Source organism: Phoenix dactylifera, chromosome 3, assembly GCF_009389715.1.
Source record: "Phoenix dactylifera cultivar Barhee BC4 chromosome 3, palm_55x_up_171113_PBpolish2nd_filt_p, whole genome shotgun sequence".
NCBI lineage: Eukaryota > Viridiplantae > Streptophyta > Magnoliopsida > Arecales > Arecaceae > Phoenix > Phoenix dactylifera.
The window spans coordinates 14,027,826-14,047,995 of record NC_052394.1 but is presented as its reverse complement, the minus strand read 5'-3'; the positions used below and the strand labels follow the sequence as shown (position 1 = coordinate 14,047,995).

Here is a 20,170-nt window from a genome sequence, read left to right as displayed (position 1 = left end):
AAGGACCTATAATTTAACGTTATGTGTCATCCAATTGAATTTACCGGAGATTATTAAAACTGCAGATCACTTTTCGGTATTTTTTTTAAAAAATATTATGATATATAAGCATTTATGAATTTTAGAGAATTAAAAAACGAAAAAAAGAAGGAAAAGACCAATCTACCCAATCACCGGGGAGCCTTATCCTCCGCTTCCGCCCTTGCGGTCGGTCCATTTCCAATGGCCACCGCCCCCTCCGACCCCTCCAACCCTCCAAACCCCTCCCTAAACCCCCCCAAATTCACCCAGCACCCGAGATGGATAAAACCCACCCCCAGAACCAAACAAGACCGTTCATGGGAGGAGAACAGGCTAGTCGGCTTCGTCGACTACGACAAGGGCAGGCGCTGCGTCTCCACCGAGGTGAGTGGCGTCGGCAAGGACCGAATCCCCGCCAGGTACCGCCTCCGCGTCGAGGGCAGCCGGTGGCAGAAGGATTGGAAGGTCTCCGAGGTCGTCGACCGGGTGCTGAGGCTCGACCACTGGGAGGACATCGAGGGCGTCCTCAATTGCTGGGTCGGCCGGTTTGCCAGGAAGAACTTCCCACTTCTTATCAGAGTATATTATCATCATTTTCTTCTCTTTCACTTCCTTGATCTTTAGCTGTAATTTTATCTAATAATTCGAGTAGAAGTTAGCTATAGTGGATGGAATATTATTGTTGTAAAGTCGAAAGCTAAGTAGTAAGCGAGGGAAATTGATGTTGCCGATCTAATCTACAGGCTGGTAAAGGTCACATTGGAAAAAAGATAATTTGGTATCATATCAACGACTTTGAGACGGGCAAGCGTGCTTTTTAGACAATATATACAAGATGTGAGACTCTATGGTGTTAAAGAGGGCAGGGATTAAAATTAGGATTCAGGTTAATTACCTGTGAGGATGATGGAACAAGAAAGAAACATGATACAAGAACTTAATATTGGTAATGCTCGATATCTGAACATGTGTACTGCAGTTAAAAAAATCTAATGAACATATTAGTATTGCATGTTGGATTAAACAAGTAAAACAAAGAGCTCAAAAGTTGGGTTATTTGAAAGGTAGAATATTTTAAGGGATTCAACTGAATAGTAATAGATTTTGGATAGGTTTGGTTTTAGCCATACACACAGTAACTAGACATTTAACTGTATTGCTTCATGCTGCTGTATCGCTGCTATGTGCTATGTCTTGTAGTGATGTTGGCAGTGCAGTAAAAATTTTATCTCTTGTGATGGATACAGATCTGCACTTTAAGCCTCAGCATAATTGCATAGAAATATGAAAGAAAACAGATTGTCAACACAATGATTTTTTAGATTCTCCAAAATGTATATATACAAATTAGGCAACCAGATTTTTTTTTGCAAATATGTTGGTTTAAATTGCTTTTTTTTTTTTGTCAATGAATCGGTCCAATTCTTATAAAAATCCAACTTTCATGGAACCCTGATTTGTTGGTTAGACTCATAGCATATCATTTTTCCTTTCTTCTTTTGGAGTTGTATTTCATTCATATAGTGTTCAATATAATAACAGTTACATGATATCTGAATGCATTCACTGCACTCATGTAAAGCATGTATCGTCACCACTTAGTGCAAATGAACTCCTTTTTTTTCGTTTTTGTTTGTCACTTGTAGAAGGATCGATTTAGCTGATTCCATAGACCTTGTGGATATCTGATGGTGTCTCATCAAGTCAAGTAACCTATGGCCATCAAACTTTTGTTGATTTGTATAAAGTAATGTGAGGCATGTATGGTTACATGAACTTAATGCACTAATCCATTAGGTAGGTCATCCTGAATGTATCAAATGCTTTTGGTCAGCATGTGACCTCACATTCCATGTAGGCAAATGTACGTATATTACTAAAGGGCAAATATACGAATAATACTGAAGTGCTTCTTTCTTATGAGAATATGTTCACAAAACATTCTATAGAGACCTGAGAAGTTCTTTTTTCCTTTTTTGGATTTTATTGTAGGAAATAACAAACACTGGATCCCTTGACCATGCTGTTCATGTGTTTCACTGGATGAAAAATCAGAAGAACTATTGTGCTCGGAATGACATATACAACATGATGATAAGGTTACATGCGAGATATAATCGAACAGATCAAGCACGTGGCTTATTCTTTGAGATGCAAGAGTGGAGGTATGGATAGAAAAATTCCAACAGTATTAGAAGGTTTTGCTTGTAATGTTAGATACTGGCCGGGATGCAAGCTTTGGAATAAAGATCATTATGAACCTTTATAGTTATATCATGGAATGGTTGGGTTAGACTAAGGGCCTGTTTGGGAAATTCAGCTAGATTTCCTACTGGTTTCATGGATTGGGCAGCCTATTTGGATATGACCTATATCAATGCAACACCCTTGCAGCCCAAATCGTGTGGCAGGAAGAAAAAGACCTCCATATCTTTTTTCTTGCAGACCAAAGAGCCTATAGGCTAGAATTGAGACTAGGACTTAGGCGAGTCTTAGAAGACTGTAGGCTGGGCGGGCCAATAAGCCCGATTCGTGCAGGGTATTCCTGCAGGGATATCCAAATAGGCCTTAAGTGGTTTAATGATCCTATATTTTTCACTGCATCAAATTTTTGACTGCTGTTTTATAAAACTTGAAGACATGAAGTTTGTACATGTGATAGTGGTATCATGTTTGGATCTTGAATACCATATCTGAGAAATTGAATTATAAGTCATGGAAAGCAAGTCATTAATGTTTTGCCAGCCATACCCTTCAAAGAAAGAAAGAGTATTGTTAGCCATCTTTTGGGACTAATTTTGCTACTATGTTAATTTCTATTTCAGTTTCATGTGATACATACTATGGATTTGAGGAGAAACAATATGCTTTGTTAATTTTACTTTTATTTCTTTTATTTAATTTTTCATCTTTTTTACAGCTTGAAAGCATTATATTCTGAAGACGGATACAATAGTGTATCACTTAATTTTATTTTCTAAATTCTATTGTGCTAATTTTGAGAAAATAATGCCATTTCTATCTTAATATTATTAATTTAAATGCGGATGCCATCCTTCATTACAAAATTGCTGAACTATGTTTAATTTTCTCTTGTGTTTTGTTGTGGGTTGGCTCATAGCATGCCTTATTTTCTTATTAGATGCAAACCTGATGTTGAAACTTACAATGCTCTCATCAACGCACATGGGCGAGCTGGTCAGTGGCGGTGGGCTTTGAATATAAGGGAAGATATGCTTCGAGCTGCTGTATGTATTGCACTTATTGGTTTGCACCTGATATTTTTGTAGTTATTTTTATGTGGAGGTTGTGTTTGAGCTTGTTTGGTCAACTAGCTATCTGCAGTCTCTTGATAAATAAATATATGGTGCGAACCACTGATTCCAGTCATGTTCAGATTTATGTTTCCTTGGTGTCTTGCTTATGTCATTGTTACTTGTTAGGACAATAATATTCATCCATATTACTGCATGTTCCCTTGTCATTGGTATCTAAATGTTGTTTAATAGCTGAATTTATCATAACTAATCAGGGATTGAAGACCTGGTTCATACTGTTCCATACCAAGCACACCATATTAGACTGGCAGCAGACTGGTTCACTGTACAGTGTTGGTATCTGATTGCTTGCAGAACTGGTCTGTCTCAGTCTGAAATGCTTAGAACCAACTGGTACAGACCAGCAGCTACCACTTTTGCTTGATACTGGTCAGTAACAAGTCAAAAGTAGCCCACCTTCTTTTTTCCCTGTTTTGCATCTGAATAGGGAGAAGCGAGTGATGGGAGGAGAAAGAGAGATAAGGAAGCTTGTGAGAGCTCAGGTCCTGCTGATGCAACCCATCTCCTCCCTTTTTGCTTTGCATATCACCTATTATGTATAACTCCTCTTCTGCAGACTAGCAGTCCAATGTTTAGATATTGTAATGATTAAGAACCTCACTAGTAGGTGTCTTTTTTTGATGTCAAATGAATATGTACACTGTTGTTCATATCTTTCAGCTTTTCTGACAAGTTCTACCATCAAAATATATATTTCTTTCCCTCTTATGGATCTACAAGTTATGATACCATAATTCTAAGTATTTTACGTTAATTCTTTTTGTTGTTTAATATTTTCTAAATCACTGAAACAGATACCTCCGAGCCGAACTACATACAATAATTTAATCAGTGCTTGTGGATCTGGTGGTAACTGGAAAGAGGCTCTTGACATTTGCAAGACAATGACAGAAAATGGTGTTGGACCTGATTTGGTGACTCACAACATTGTTTTATCGGCTTTCAAGAATGGGGCTCAATATTCCAAAGCTCTGGCTTATTTTGAACTTATGAAAAATACAAATATATGCCCCGACACTATTACTCTTAATATTGTTATACATTGCCTTGTCAAACTTGGACAATTTGGAAAAGCTGTGGATATGTTCAACACAATGAGGGGAAAAAGAGCAGAATGTCCCCCAGATATCATAACATTTACCAGTGTTATTCATGCATATTCTGTTTGTGGACAGATTGAAAATTGCAAGGCAGTATTTGACATGATGCTTGCTGAAGGACTGAAACCTAATATTATTTCTTATAATGCACTTCTTGGTGCTTATGCTTCACATGGAATGCATGTGGAGGCATTAACTATTTTTAAGTTAATCAAGCGGAACGGACTCCGACCAGATATTGTATCGTATACCTCTTTACTCAACGCCTATGGCAGATCTGGACAGCCTGAGAAGGCCAGAGAGGTCTTTGACATGATGAAACGAAACTCATGCAAGCCAAATAGAGTGAGTTATAATGCATTAATTGATGCTTATGGATCTGCGGGAATGTTGGAGGAAGCTGTAGAAGTGCTGCGCGAGATGGAAAGGAATAGTATTCAACCAGATAATGTCTCAATAAGCACGCTCTTGGCAGCCTGTGGCCGATGTGGTCAAATTGTTAAGATTGACTCTGTACTTTTTGCAGCGAAATCCCGTGGCATTAAATTAAATATAGTTGCATACAACTCGGCCATTGGAAGCTATATGAGTGTTGGGGAATATGATAAAGCTTTAACATTATACAAGTTGGTGAGAGAAAATAAAATAAAACCTGATGCTGTTACCTTTAATATATTAATTAGTGGTTTATGTAAGGTAGGAAGACACGCAGAATCTCAGAAATTTGTCGATGAGATGATGGACATGCAGATTCCTATATCCAAGGAGGTATACTCATCTTTGATCTGCATGTACAGCAAACAGGCAAGTGCTAGTGACTTGCATGATATATCTACTTAAATACAAATTATGATGTCTTATAAGGCTTTTCCTTTCAGGGTCAACTAACAAAAGCAGAATCTACTTTCAATATGATGAAGGAGACAGGCTGCTTCCCTGATGTTATAACGTACACTTCCATGATACATGCCTACAGTATAGCAGGTAATATATTTCCTTTATCTGTAGCAAGGATAAAAAAGTTGGTAAAAGAATTTTGCTCACAGGATATTAATTGTGGACTGCTTTAGAGAACTGGAAGAAAGCATTGGAGATTTTTGAGGACATGGAAAAAAATGATATCCGGCCAGATCCTATTGCATGTTCGGCCCTTATGGAAGTTCTAAATAGAGGATGCCAACATACCAAGGTTCTTCAGATGGCAGAGTTGATGAGACTGAAGCATATTCCTCTAAACTCAAGTGCCTCTTTTGAGATTATTTCTGCTTGCAGCATGTAAGTTACCTGTTTCTTACTAAATGTAATGCTTTAATTTAGAATTGGTGCTTCTAGATGGTAATTATTGCCGCTCCTTGTCTTTGTTGTCATTTATATCCTTTTTCAGATGATGCTGATTGTGGTTGAGCTTATTAATCTAAGACCAATAGCATTATGTTAACAATGACATTGTTATATATGATTAGAAACTGATTAATGTGGAAATTATTAATGACTGTTTGATGTTTAGAAGACTATAGTTTCCATTTTCTTGATATTAGCTTATACTCTGTGGACCCTTATACTGGCTCCTGGAATTGAAAAAAAATCTTAAACTTCTTCCAGTTTATCTGCTGAGTTGAGTATTGAACTAGTACTTATTTATTTTTTAAAATAAACTAGTACTTTTTTTTTTTAAAATGAAATGTTCAATGCTTCCAATTTTCACTTTTCCTTTGTTTGTTCTTTATCATTCATGGTGTTTGTGACTGCAGTTGATGGCTGTTATTTAATATGTGGTCACTTTTTGCACTTTCTTTTTTTTAGTTAGCCTCTTGGAAAGTAAATTGACTTCCACCTTAGTTATTACTTCAGAAGGCCATCATATGTTGCCCCATCAGGTGACACAAGAATAGTTTTCAGCATTTTTTTTTGATACAGTATGCCTAACCTTCTGTCTGGTTTTTCTTTTTTCAAATTTTTATTAAATGAGTTTCTTTGCCTGTGATATTGGCAATTCAATACATTCGACAATGACAATGATTTCTAACAAGTGTACGTACATTAATTAGTTTACGACCATATATGGTTGATTTCTGGCCTTGAAAGATGTATATTATCCAGGGAATCTGTTAAAACTTCTAATTTGGTTGCTGGCACTTGCTTCTTATGGCATACAGTAAGCATACTTGATAATCTAGGAGCATTATGTAACTTTTACCCTTAAACTTTCTCTCATCTTTGATATGCAGTTTACAATTCACATTTAGTTACAAATCCATTTTATAAACTGAGTTGCTTCTCACAATTGGCCATCGACCCATTGTCGACCCTCGACCTTCTTCATCTGGGTTTCGCAACAGAATCAAAGGTGTTATTCCACCTAATGCTAACCATGTGGAGCTTGTTTCGACCTTTTGAAACCTTTTCCTAATGCCTTCTAAACCCCTCGAGGCAACTGATTTCTTTTTATTCATAGATATGGTATTGCATGGGTGGGCATTTCTTTTCCTCAAAGGAAACAAGTGAACAGTCATCCCATGTGTAGTTCACACTCCTCAGGAGATTTTGTGCAAGTAGTTGACCTCCTCAAAGTCTCTCTATACACAGGGGTAAGGCTGTATACGTTTGACCCTCCCCAGGCTCTGCAGCTTTGTGCAATGGGATACCCTTTAGTAGACCTCCTCAAACCTCTAAAAAGGGGATGGCCATCACTTGTAGGCCCGCACATGCTATGAAAGCGTGAAGCTTCAATCCTAGATGTGACATCTAGATCCTTGGTTGTGTGCTGCTGCTAGATATCTTTCATGTTGCTCTTCTTATTCATTTATTATTTTCTCTATTCTACTCTCTAATGTCTGTTTAACAGATTGGAGCCTTTCAATCTGCGATAGTTTCATTAAAAATTACTCCTGTTTTCGAACCTCTTAGATTGTCATCCCTGCTTAACCTCATATTATACATGCTAATCCTTCCTGGAATTCTCTTAAGTGTATACCAAAATACTTGACTGCTGTAAATAATTCCATCAAGGTTGTAGTTTAAACTTCCTTCACTATATCATTATTTTTTTCTCGTGAATTTGATAATTCTTCTTTCTTATCCAGAAATTTAACTACTGTTTTTTCCTGTTCAAGGCTAAGAGACTGGAAAAAAGCAAGCGAAATAGTTGAAAATATGGAGCCCTCCTCATTCTCATCACTTTCACTTGGGATTTTAAATCAGCTTCTTTGTTTTCTTGGAAGGAGTGGGAAGATTGAGACCATGATGAAGGTAATTATTGCATATTAGTTGGATCATTTGTTAAAAACTTTCGAATAGCTGTTAGTTTTCTTCAGGAACCAAATAATTATGCATATGATATTCTTTCTGAGCACTTGGATATATCATCAAACTATCAAATGAACAGAGTTAAGATATATCTATGGGTAATATAAGTGATACTGACATATTTTTGACTAAATATTTTTGTGCATTCATGGATGTTAGTCATAAATTACTAACTGTTACTTACAAGCTTTGCCCCATGTAGTTGGGTTGGCTATATTATTCATAATGGTTCTATTTAGAGTCTTTTATCTGATGGATTGGTCAAATTTTTTATACTTAACCATCACACTGGTGGTGTGCCTCTCTTTATTCCCGCCATTACTCATTTTTTGTTATCAATGGATGATATTTCATATCAAAAGCTCCACAAGTAGATATGATGTATCTGGTGACATGTCTGATTATTATTATTATACCAAGGATTGATGAATTTTGTGGGGATAGCATGGCACATATCATGCTATGCTTGGGGGTTATTCCATGCCAGTGCTCGGCATGCACTGTCACAACTGCAAGCCAGGTACCGTCATGCAGCCTATATCATGCCAGTGCCATGCTAATGAGGCACTGGCACCATACATATCCCTGCTGACAGTACTTTGATCCATGTTTATACAAGAGACATTACATTGTGCACTAAGGTATGTGACTATGTGCTGTATTTTTTTTTATTTCTTTCTACCTGAGATGCTTCTCCTTGAATAAGTTTATTAAAAGCAATCCATTCATTCTCATCACATTAATGATTGGTTTACAAAATGCACACATCATATCAGGATATTGTTTTCTTATAATTTGCAAAATGGCATTGTCACAGATATTCCAATATCGCTTTCTTATAACTTGTGAAGTTTATGGTAATGATGGTACTATTATATGATACCTGAGCACAATCTGTATAAGGTCAGGTGTCAGGTTGAAGCAGCTGCAGTATTCTGCTGAATATCTCATGGAGCCTTCTTGAATTGTGCTCCATAAACAATGTCAAATTGCTGGACAAAGATTCGTTGATGTTAATTGCCATTGTTCTCCGACAACTACTTAGTTGCACATGATTAATACATACTCATTTTTTACGCTAAATTACTGTTAATTTCCAGGATCATTATTCTATGAGATGTTGTGGAAGACTTGAATCGCCTTGTTCTTACCTTGCAAATCCTTTCTTGAGTACATGAGTTCATTTTTATGGTTACATATGATCTATCAAAAGTTGAGAACTTTCTTTATGGGCTTTCAATAAACACCTGCCCTTTATCATGCTGAACTCTTGGTCAAGGGTTAAGGCGGATTTTGCAAGGAGTGGCTTCCCATGAAACTTAAAGAACAACCAAAGGGAAGAGAGACATATACTTCTTATGGTTAACCTCCATGGTCTGCTAGACTTCCAAGTGTTTAAATGGAATAGGAAGAAAAGGAATGGTATGATTAGAAAACTGCAAGAGCACTTCGTATAGTGACGTTGAAATATAACCCTAGTTTTTTTTTTTAATGATTAAATTCTTAGAAGATTTAGTTAGTTCGAATTGTTCAAGTGATTCTCTGTATTAATTACAAGAAAGTTCAATAATTCACAAAATTTTCAAATTATTCTTGATACCACAAACAATAATAAGTGATTAACAAGTTTTTGATGAACTACTTGCATATTATTTATTAATAATTTTATTTTCTGTAGAAGTGTCTATTGTTTGTTGTTGACTCTCTCATGCTTGCTTCACATGCTCTAGTATATGAATGAAGCGATATTGTGCAGCTTTCAAATCCCTATCAGTTATCTGTTTTTGTCTCTGTTCTTATTCTGAACTTTTTGGAAACTTGGTTCAGAATTCCTGAATGTTGAACTTGTTATTCTATCAATCCCAAGTTTTGGTAAGGAAAAAAAACTAAGATTACCATTTTAACAGCTGGTCACATAGAAAGCCCAAACTGTGAAAAGATTTTTTTTAAAATTATAATAATAAAAAAGGTTCATGCAATAGATACTAGCTAAAGCCGCTTTTTGGTCGTATTCCATGGTTGCTCCATGCGTTATCTATTATATAAGAAGATATGTGTAAAAGGTGCTATATGTAAATGTTCATGAAAAAAAAACAGAAGGTTTTCCTATTTTTGGGAGCATGGGGCAGTGTAGAATGCCCTCAAGATTTTATTAAAGACCAAGTAGAGATGCAACAGTAGAATACAGATTAATGCTATCTATTGAACTATTCCACTTTTGAAGTCCTTCCTGATCAATGAAGCAAATGAATATTTTCAGGAAAAAGGAAAAGGTTTTCTCCACATAAGATATAACTCGTTTTTTAATAGATGAAGCACATTATACATATTTGCAGATCAAGACCTCCATTAGCCCAGAAATTTATCATACAAATCAAATTAATTTTGTAGTCCCCTAATGAAATATCTATTTAGTTTCTTCCGGTTCCTCCTCTGATTCAGCCCTTGGAGCTTCTAGCTAGTGATGAGTACTTTAATCTCTAAATGCAAGACAGAGTCAAGATCATAATTCTTTCCATGATGGCTAGCTAAGAACTCAAAATTTAATGATGATGGTGTTGGGAAGTAGGAGTGGCTCACTGGCTAAATGCTCCAAAAGGTTGAGTGAGGAGAGAAATGGGAAAATTTGCAGTAAATATTTCCATTATGGCTGATGAAAAGTTAACTTGGGGCCTATTTGGAAATTGCTGGGATGAAAGAAGCTTATCTGAAAATATATAAAAGAGAGGTCTTTATTTGCAAGGAAGGAGTTATATTCAGAAAACTTTTCTTTACCTTTTAATCTGTTTAATATATGAAGTCAATCAGCAAGTGTATCACATTATCTCCATATATATATATATAATTTCCCAGAAGTTTAGAGTGAGGAGATCCTTTCAAATGTGGAATTACGAACTAACTGCACTTTGTGAGATTGAGTTTTCCCAGCTGTCCAATCAGCCATCAATTTCAGACTATTTTTGATGAGTAATCTCTGCATTCTAACAATTCAGTGACAACTACTAAACTCTAGTAGATGGATTGATTCGGTGATTTCGTTTCTGTGAGTTCATAAATTAATAGACTCTGTTGAAAAGTTTAATTAAACCTGAAGTAATTATGCTTTAATATATTATGATATGTCTGTGATAATTGTGTCCATTACTTATTGCACCTGGTGTTAATTATGAAATGATTGCAGGACTTCTCCAATAAATTGCTTTTCTACCTTTCATGTATGCAGCTTTTTTATGAGATAGTGGCCTCAGGTTCAAATGTCAGCTCTGCAACATACTCGATTCTTTTGAAGAATCTTTTGGCTGCTGGGAAATGGCGGAAATATATTGAGGTGCATAAACTTGTTATAAATTAGGGGTATTACACTTGGTAAATTGCACATGTTGTTTGCTCTTTAGTTTAGTCAGACCTTTTTAATTAATGATATAGTGGTACTAAGGTTCGTCGAACCGGTACCGAGACCCATACTGGTCGGAGAGCGGTTCGGTTTTGTACCGGTTCGAACCGAGCTAAATCGGGAGTGCTGATTCACGGACCGACACTCCCTAATTTATATTTTTTTTGTAGTTCTCTCTCTTTTCGAACTTTTTCTATAAATTTAAGCCTAATTTGATGTTTTTTGTTGTCTTTTTGATGTTTTTTTGATATTTCTATATTTCGGTATAAGCTAGATGCATCTTATTGCTTCAAAATGATACAATCATAAAATGGACAGCATAAAATATTCTTAAATCAAGATACAAATCATTGCCATAGCCCCACAGCGGGACTCAGATTCGGTGAGAACTGACGAACCGGACGGAACTGTTTTCCATTGCAGAACCGACCTGGTTGGAGACCGACCGGATCGGCTCGGACTGAATCAGCCGGTTCGGCTCGGTTCGGACTGAATCAGCCGGTTTGGCGATCGTTGAGTGGTACTGGTGTCAATTCACTCACAATCACATATGGTTGTGTGAATAAAAGAAAGCACAGGATAAAATTCATGTACTTTTTTACAGATCGATCAATCTCCTCTTTAGGCCCTCCATTACATCTCTCCTGTCATACTTATTTGTCTTCTATTATAGCTTGCATCCCTTGAAACAAAAACCAAAAGACACTGCACTAAATATTGCCTGCAATGACAATGGTATCCCTTCAGTTCTGTTATCTATCACATCATTTACTGCAAGGACCATGCTACTATAAATAACGATAGGCCATAGGCAGCTTTGTCAAGTGAAGCCTTGAAATATCTTAAACCTTATTTTTTTTCTATCTTGAAAAATTAGAGAACTCACTTTATAAAAAGAAGCTGGAATTTCTGGTTCTCCACCTTTCCCTGCATGATAAGAATTGTATATTGAGAAGACAATTTTTATTGCCCAGCATTTAAATGTTAAAATTATCTTCAGTTGCTGCATTCCTTGAGAATCTGGTTTCAGTAAGTCCTGCTGAGTGGTGATAGCCTTTGATGTAGCGGTAACTTAGATCAAGCATTCCATCTTTTACAGCAGCTTCAGAATTATTTCCATCACCATCATCATAGTAGTAGCAGTAGTAGTTATTATTGTTCGAATTGCTAGTATTAGGCATTGCTTACAAAATATTGATGTAAGTTTTGCATGCACAGGTGTTGCAATGGATGGAGGATGCAGGAATTCAACCATCGCTCTATATGTACAACAATGTTCTCCCATATGCATGGAAGGACAACAGCATGGAGCATGCTGTTCTGATCCAAGAAAGAATAAGTAAGATAACATATACATACATACACAATACGCACACACATATGCATATATCCAGTGCTTTGGTTAGTCCCATCTGTTTGCTCATCAAAAAAATGAAAAACAAATCTGTTTTGTGAGTAATTTGCTGACTAACCATCTGTCATAAACTTTTTTATGGCTCCGTGTTTTATTGGAGGTGCATTTACATGTAATTTGTAAACCATTGTTTTGTCTATAAAAATGAAAAATGACGTGGAAGGTCTACTCTAGAAATGTGAGGTAGTAGGTGAAAATTTAAAAATGCAGCTCTTTGCATGTATGAGGTAAGGTTGAGGGTAAGCCTTAGTGGAATGGTGAGCTTGCTCCATTGTGACTTGGAGGTCATATGTTTGAAATACGGAAACAACCTCTCCGTATGCGGGGATAAGGCTGTGTACATTTGACCCTCCTCTGATCCCGCAACGGTAGGAGCCTCGTGCACCGGACTGCCCCATTTTTACATGTATTAGGTATTTGAAAGTTGTCCATAATATAATTCAGATGCTTCTGCATCTCATTTGATATCTTTAGAAGTCATCTTATCAATCATCCTCAGCAGATTAATGGTCTTGTTGTTGTACTTCACGGCATTCAAGTGTACCATTTACGATAAGGTCTTTTCATTATTTGCATATGATAATGTAAAATTTCCCCCATCTTTCAAGCTTTCTGTAATGAAATGCTTTCTTCTTGCTTGACACCTCAAGCTCACAAGGATAGCTTTAACATAATTCCTAAGCTTTAGAAATATGTCAGCTTATTTAATTTCTGTAATGTGTTTTGGTTGAGGTGGCTAGGAGGCCCTTGGCAATGAAGACCACTAATGCCTAGGCAGTTGTCTAGTGTCTGAGGTGTTGAACAAGAAAAAATTGAAGGCTGGAGAGAGAGAGATGAGGGAGAAGAAAAATTGCAAGGTAACAAAGAAGAACAGAACGATAAAAAGGGAGTAAGGACACAGGTTAAAGGATTATTAAGACAAGTTAGAGGAATAAAAGGAAAAGTAGAGGAAAAACGGAAAGGGGCAGAAGTGGGAATGCAACTAATAAAAGAAGCTTGATTATTAAGGTGTGACAATGTGGAAGCTAAGAGGAATTTGAAGTGAAATGAAAGAGAATGAAAGTAAGAAAACAAAAGGAAAAATAGGAAATGGAGAGAGAGAGAGAGAGAGCATTGCTAGATCCTAGGGCTGGGTTCTGTTACAGACCTCCACTTTCAAGGTGGTACGTGGAATGGGTTCAAATAAGTGAAGTCGTAGGTTGCAAAAAATAAGTTGCTATGGCAAGCATCTTTAGAATATGAAGTTATGAACAATCACTGTGAAAGAATCTTGTTACCTCGATTCTAAAATAGCAAGAGTTGCCTATATACACTTAACAATTTTTTTTTTAAAAAAAATTCTCTCTCCCTCCCTCCTTTCTCTCATAATATGTGCGCGCTGTGTGTGTGTGAGAGAGATCCAGTTATCCTGTCCAGAAATGGAGGCAGAATCAATGCAATGTCAGGTTTATGATGAAAGGAGTGTTTAGAGACAGCTCAATAAATGTCTTTCTTTTCTTTTCAAGAGGTGGAATAAAACAATCTAGTTGACTCATAGTGATCATTCACCTGTAATGCACTGTATGTCCCATAATTGGTTCCATTCTTCGGCACTTTCCTGGGAGTTGACTATTCATTGCACTTTCCTGGGAGTCGACTATTCATGGCTATTTCTTGGGAGTCGACTATTTGGCACTGTATGCACTTTCCTGATTCAGCATTGGAGATATATGGATTGTTCGCTGAATTTGTTGTTCCACAGAAGTCTTCTGTTGTATGCTACTTTCTTCCTCCTTTTTTTCCCTACTGGAAAAACAAAAAAACTTGAAGTCCTTGTAAAGAAGTCTTCTTCTTTCCTAACCCCCCAAAAGGGCTTGAATTCTCTTCATGTAAGACAATATCTATGATGCAAATAACAATTTTGGGCTGGCATATTCTGCTAACCGCTGTGTCTGTTATGATTTGATCGTTATATTTAAGTATATCTTGTGCGTAACAGATCTTGACTGGATTTTTTTATTGCTTAGGGAACTGCTATTAAGTTCTTTTTTCATCTATTTAAAATTTTCTTGTTGTAGGCTCTTTGAGAGAAAAAGTTCTTTGAGCATTGAAGGTTAAGTATGCTAGAGATTTCACAATGATGAGCTAGCCAGTGGATGGGGCTGCTGGAGGCGACTGTATCTCAGGTTCATAGGAACAACTACCTAAAGAAATGCAGTACATTTAGCATGCGGAAAGCACAAATGAGTTAACTGGTGTGTGGGCTTGTTTGGCAAGGAAATTCAAGAGCTTAAGGTCATATTCTGCCAGCACCTCAGCTAAACAGGTAATTCAAGAATTTGAAGGCATGACAACCCAAGTGGTTTGGGCGAATCACGGTGAAGATTACACATGGTGCTAATGTATATTTCTGTTCTGTATGGTTGGACTGTAGAATGGGCATCATTTTAATTATTGATTTCATCTTGATGCAGAGATTTGAGGAGTTACAGATCCTCTTCATCCTTTTCAAGCTTGTCGACTGTTGCTAGAAAATTCGTGTGTCCAGGTATCATCACCAGCCTTTCATAAGAAAGGCTGTTAATTAATACAGTTGCAGTATCGTTTATGAAATTATGCTGCTTTTTCTCTTGGCTAGGTTTTCTGTTGTGGCATTAACAGGGAAGTGGGGCCAAATGCTCCATCATCTGTAGAGCCCGGTTGTTTCCATGTTTATTTCTTTTGCTTTTAACAGGCTCTTATTATGAAATTAGCAGATGAAGTGGGGCTGAATACTCTGTATCATCTGCAAAGCTGGAAATTAACTAGTTTAGATAGGTTGTTTCACTGGAGAAAGTTAAGAAAAGGTTGTAGAACAGTTAAGAGACCAGCAATCTCTTTGTTCTCAACCATGTTGTAATGAGGTCTGGAATGAAGATGAGTGAGAATGTTAACTATGCTATCTAATTTGAAGTCTGGAATAAGATCGGCTCTCTAGCATATTGCATAAGCTTCCACTTTTTGCATTATGGCAAATCTACTTCCCCGGTTTTGGGTCTCCCTCCCACTGCTTTTCCCAAGTATTATGCAGGTCGCAATTCACAATTGTACAAAGGTTCAAACTATAAGCGAGAAGATAAAACCAGTTAGCTATAGAAGAGATCAGGTATTGGATCTTTTAGGGGAATTGGCACCTCACTGAAATGCTGCATCGAGCTAACAACAAAGGAAACAGGTCCTCTCCTGAATGATGCGGTCTCAATCATCCGGTTGGCTTAAAAACTCAATCGGCATATTATGAGGACTGGACCATGTCACCGTGGACCTCTCATGTCATGGCCCTCCTCTGCTGTACTAGTATTTTATGCAGCATGGAGTGCAGAACAATCTTCCCGCCAAGTCTTGAGGGGATGGTAATGGGCTGGGTGGGTTCATGTCGTCAGAGATGACAATAATATAGAAAAAATCTTGACCCACACATATTGATGGTCTGAAATGATCCGTTTAACCAAAACATAATTTATTTTGCATCCTTAATGGACCCAACCTAACATGACAAACCCGTTTGTTACTCATTCTTGCCTGTTTATTTTTAAGGGTATGTTTGGTTTCAAAGAGATGGGAAAGGTAAAAATAAGGGATTTCTATAGAAATGGAAAAGTTTTCTAGAAAAAATAGTTTTAAACTTTTCGAATTTAGAGGTAGAAGATTTTTTCTCTTGTTAGAGGCATGGTTAATATATTTTACACAACTTCTGCAAAAAAAAAAAAGAAAAAAAAAAAAAGACGCTCAACCAAATATAAGTCACTTTAAAATATGCAATTTTTTTTATGATCAATTAAACATGCGCAAAAAGATGTTAGCTTTTTATGAAAACTATTTTAAATTAAAGTTAAGAAGGTTGGAACACATATCATGTACTGCTGCAAAATTCTGCTCCGAGGCCAGATGAAGATCTGTTGGTCGATTTGATTTTTGCCTATGGGCGCTGCTGCGCGGATCAAGGATATCAGCAATTGCATGCTGCACAACCATAAGATTGGACTGATTGTTATTACTTCATTTAGGCGGTGCTGATCCATTTTTCACAGTGCATGTGGGCACATTGATCTTGCTTTCCTGCAATTCCTGTTGGGATGTAAGTAGCATTTTTCATCGGGGAATGCGGTGGTGGTAGGATTACAGTGAAAGGCAGCTGTTTGATGATATGCCTAACAGAGATGGTGCCTCATGGAGTACTTTGATTGCTGGATATATTCCGGGTGGGTGGTCTCATCTTTCTTCGGAACTCGTCCAAGAGATGCAACAAGTGGGGACTGGAGCTTTTCCCTGCCAAAATTGAGAGGGCAGTGGTAACCTACTTGGACAGGAGGGTTCGTTAAGCGCAGGGAGGCAGGGGATAGGAAGCAGGTCCCTCAACCGAGACACACACAAAAAAAAGTTTCAGCTACCAAGGGATATCATATTTGGAACAATCCAACTCATCCACCAATACTCCTTGAGGGTGTTTTTAGCTAGATTCTTTGTTAGGATTGAAGCCTCAATCCCATCAGTGCAAAATATATGTCTGTCCACTCATGAAAATCTGAAATATTAATGATGATATGCAATACTTAGAATGCCGCATCATAGAATTGGATCCTCATTATTGCCAGTGCAAAATAAGCATTAGGCCACATAATTCATGAAATCGACTATGTCAGCGGTATGGTGCCAATGTTTTAAAAAGATTGTTGCAATATGTGGGTAGTGAAGAGACTAATGGCGCATACACATCGTATGGGTTGCATATGTGGTAGTATTTTGAATATTTTAAATAAATAAGATATATTAAATACAATGATAGCAACCTTTTTGTAAATAAAACCAATAAGTTAGTACATATTTGTTAGTACTTAATGCAATAATTATGGCATAACTAATATATTGATATCTTTAAGATGCAATAGCTGCCTTGCTTAAAACCAATATCTAACCTAACTATTGCTTGAACTTGCCTCATATGCATGGGTCTTCCTAATGGTGGGCTATATATGTGGTCTCACAATGCTGAAGGAGCTATATATGGAAATCGAAAAATGATTAATAGGCTACAAGTGAAATTGCACTATGCTAATCTAGCCTTAGATGTATTTGCATAGTGCTAAGTGAACCATGCTTTTGGCTAATATGCAGCCTGACCAGATAAAGTGAAGGCTTGTGGTCTAGCCTTCTAGGGACTGCATATGCATATCCAGTCTCATACATCACATTTCAAACACGTACAATAATGACTAGATTAATGATCTAAATTTGTTGAAACCCATTGAATTTTGGTTCCTACACATTTAAAGATCTGTTGATTAAGATCGATAGTGTGAAATCTTTTAGCTTTATACTCTACCACATATTTAAATTTTAATAAATGCTTTTCTTGCTATTTTCATCTGATGCATAGTTGAAAGACCTTTAAAAGATGTAAATTTATTTTTCTAAGCATTTTAAATGTTGTGATTTATAATCAATGGCATGGATTTGCTATTTTAATGGCCATCATTTATTTTGTGTGGGTAGGATTTAGTCTCCTTTGTTACCGTCCTAGCTTAGCTGTGTACACAGACACACACAGTGAGAGAAATCCATTTATCCTTTGTGCCTCCATATGTAGAAAGAAGTTAAATCATTATTACTTTAAAACCTTTATCCAGACTGCCTTGAATGGGTTAAATTTTTTAGACAGTTTTTGTCAAATAATATCCTCCAAAGATAATGATTAATTTCTCTTTTAATATAGTGTATTCTAAAATTTTAAAGTGTGAATTTAAGTTTTGATAGTGTTATCTGTATATCTTGTTAACTATGACCTTCATATTAAAACTTGGCTATTGAACTACTTGGCTTAAATCATAAACTGAGTGCAAACAAGTTATTTCTATCGTAAAAAAAATCAAGAATTTCATACTTTTAAACATTTTACCTTTGGTCTATGTACCATGAACGAGCATATCAAGCAAGTTTTAAATACCGTGGTTTTCCTTAAACAACATGTCTCCATGAGATAGAAGATGTCCTGTTGCAGTTCACTTCTCCACTTATCTCATCACAACATTTGGGATGGTTCATCATCTCAACACTCAAGATAGTTTATCTTAATTATGCGTGTAGCCAACTTTGAAATGTTGAGTCGACCCCGAAATGAGATCAAGCTATAGTAAAATGGTATACTAACCTTGAGTGACTATGGCTGCCTAAACTCTCTCCTGAAATTTGGATTGGCTTGTTAACTTATCCATTCCTTTGGACAAAGAGTACCTGGTTTGGCCAAAAGACCTCTGCATGTCATCATGCATCTTAGGAGTAGCATAAAAAGAGGAATTAACATTATTGACCCTATGAGAGACCACTAACACCTTGCAAACTGGGGCTTCACGCTTGGGAAAAGACTTCCATGATTGGAAACCAGCCGCTAGTTACCTGCATGCTGGAAAGGAACCAAGACAAGAAGATGAGGCATCGAGACCTAAAGGCAAATCATATTAAATCATAGCACAATGTGCACAACATGTCAAATTATATCTAGACCATGCTAATCCGTATATTTTGAACCATGTTGCAATAGCTTGTGGGATTTTGGCGGCCCAAAGTCACAGGGCGTGCGCTGTAGCCTTTTTGACTTTTGCGGCCCACCATGGCCTTTTTGGCTGAGAGCAATATTTAGCGCCTTCCCATAACTGATTAGCCGCAGCCACAGAAAAGCCCGTCACCTACTTTTTTTTTTTTTTTTTTTTTCTTTTTTTTTCTTGTACCTACTTTTTTTTTTCTTGTTCGAGACATCCTTTCAGCGAGATGATCGAGAGAAGCTCACACGAGGACACGACGGTACCCGGTCAACTCAGTCAGGAGGGTGACATAGTCAGACAGAGAGGGACACGAAGGCTAAGAAGGCAGCTGCCCAGTGAACCAAAAAAGAAAAACAAAAAAGCCCCAATGGAGAGTGTCGAGAAGGAGTCTCGGAGCAGCAACAATGACGGTTTTGGTGGATCTGCTAGCCACGGAGAAGTGGATGACAAGAGAGCATTATTTATGACACACAGCTGGAGGCTGGTCTTCGGTACATCGATAAGTTCCAGTTTATACATGCTACACAGAATAGGAACTACGGTAAATGATCTGGTAGAGCCTGCGAGGATATGATTGCATATAGGAGACATGCTCCTTGAGGTCATTTAGGAAGACACGATGCAGTTACATAAGACCTTGCACGTAGAATAGGATCCATAAACGTATCAAGTTCCGAGTCATATACTAGATCATATTATCCACAATCATAAGACTCATATAGATACGAATATGGTGCATCTCATGCATCTTCCGATGGCTACTATCCTACAAAGTCCGGAGCATCTCACGGGTCGGATTTTGCTACCGAGATATTTGGGTGAGCCCCTTTACAGCTATATTATCAGCCAGAGAACACTTTTCCAGAGCTAGAGCTTTAGCGAGAAATCCGAGAGTTCTCGTAACCCAGCGCGCGTTCCTCAAGGAATGAGCATACAAGACTACAACGCTGCTTGATTAGAGGGGTGGGTTAATCTGCCTATTTATTATGCTGATGATTCGGATATCTACTAGAAGCATCGCCACTCGACCCAAGAGTGCT

The 20,170-nt window shown here is 37.2% G+C and overlaps 1 protein-coding gene across 2 annotated transcripts; it reads left to right on the top strand.

Annotated features, from left to right (window-relative positions):
* The first annotated feature begins 231 nt into the window (after positions 1 to 231).
* Positions 232 to 15,541, top strand: LOC103708030 (pentatricopeptide repeat-containing protein At2g41720). 2 transcript variants are annotated; one of them, XM_039124673.1, is made up of 11 exons: positions 232 to 600; positions 2,014 to 2,186; positions 3,164 to 3,269; positions 4,154 to 5,263; positions 5,338 to 5,443; positions 5,530 to 5,734; positions 7,573 to 7,708; positions 10,989 to 11,093; positions 12,378 to 12,498; positions 14,631 to 14,878; positions 15,027 to 15,541. In XM_039124673.1, the coding sequence occupies exons 2-10, from the start codon at positions 2,065 to 2,067 to the stop codon at positions 14,654 to 14,656; spliced, it is 2,037 nt and encodes a 678-aa protein (XP_038980601.1). In that variant the 5' UTR covers positions 232 to 600; positions 2,014 to 2,064; the 3' UTR covers positions 14,657 to 14,878; positions 15,027 to 15,541. The 2 variants fall into 2 exon arrangements, with proteins under 2 accessions (XP_038980601.1, XP_038980602.1); XM_039124674.1 differs by lacking the exon at positions 2,014 to 2,186 and having other exon boundaries at positions 290 to 600.
* The last annotated feature ends 4,629 nt before the right edge of the window (positions 15,542 to 20,170 follow it).